General features: G+C 64.3%; 1 protein-coding gene across 1 annotated transcript in view; it reads left to right on the top strand.

Annotated features, from left to right (window-relative positions):
• The window catches only part of FUK (fucokinase), a 17,101-nt gene that overhangs the window by 9,936 nt on the left and 6,147 nt on the right, over positions 1 to 1,018 (top strand). The window contains exons 15-17 of the mRNA XM_010850850.1: positions 1 to 97; positions 567 to 631; positions 994 to 1,018. The exon at positions 1 to 97 is cut by the window's left edge and continues 18 nt beyond it. Coding sequence (XP_010849152.1) covers positions 1 to 97; positions 567 to 631; positions 994 to 1,018 — 187 coding nt within the window. The remainder of the gene's footprint in view (positions 98 to 566; positions 632 to 993) is intronic.

Below are 1,018 nucleotides of genomic sequence, written 5' to 3'. Positions count from 1 at the left end.
GGAGCTGTGTGACCTTGTCCTGCGGGGACACCACGTGCAGCTGCACGGTGCACCTAGCCGGGCCTTCACCCTCGTGGGCCGCCTGGACAGCTGGGAGGTAGGTGCTCAGCGGCCTCCCCTCACCCCCATTTTTAGGCCTTGGGCAGCCCCAGTGTCCTCAGCACAGCGCCCACTCCCCTGCGGGGCTCTGCGAGCGCTCACCTGGGGAATACAGGCTGTGAGGAGGATGCGGCCGGTAGGGCCTCAGCAGGCCTTTCCCTCCCTGCTCCTGGCTAGCTGGGGACTCCTACCCCCATTTTTCAGGCTGAGACTGAGGTTCAGAGAAGGAAGCGACCCGCCTTGGCTGCAGAGCCAGTTGCAGTGGGTCAGGCCGGAAGCCAGCATTCTGCTCCGGGTCCCAGGCCCCCGGGCAGGCATCTGGAGGTGCCAGGGCTTGTCGCTGGTTCAGGACCTGTTTGCCCGTGTGCCCCCGTCTCTCTTCCTGCGACCCCAGTCCCCTGGCCTTATTTTCCCTAACCCCTTCCTGTGGCCCCATCAGTCCTGACTGCTTCCTTCTCTTCTCCCAGAGACAGGGGACAGGAACATATCTCAACATGTCTTGGAGTAAATTCTTCCAGAAGACGGGCATCCGGTAGGGTGGATGGCCCCATGGGGCTCCGTGGGCCTTGGCAGCCGGGGTGGCAGCTGTCTGGAGGCTCAGGGCCCACCTCCCTCAATCCCTGGGGCCTGGGGTAGTTTTGAGCAGCCTCATCTGCCCTAGCATCTTCCCCCTGGGCTATTCCAAATTCTTGACCGTGCCCAGGCTCTGGGATTTTGTTCAGCCGCCTGGGAAAGGAGGCAGGGCATCTGGGCCTCCCGCCCTGAATCGCTCGCTTGTGCCGTCTCTGGAGGGCTTGGTCCTGTCCCCAGGAAGGAGCCAGGCCCCCGCTGACAGGTGGTCGGGGCTGGGGGACCGTGCTCCCTTCCTGCTGATGCGGCTTCTCCCCACCTCAGGGACTGGGACCTGTGGGACCCGGAC

Source organism: Bison bison, unplaced genomic scaffold (assembly GCF_000754665.1).
Source record: "Bison bison bison isolate TAMUID 2011002044 unplaced genomic scaffold, Bison_UMD1.0 scf7180017864295, whole genome shotgun sequence".
NCBI lineage: Eukaryota > Metazoa > Chordata > Mammalia > Artiodactyla > Bovidae > Bison > Bison bison.
Note: the sequence above shows the minus strand (reverse complement) of the source record. Positions and strands in the feature narration are given on the sequence as shown.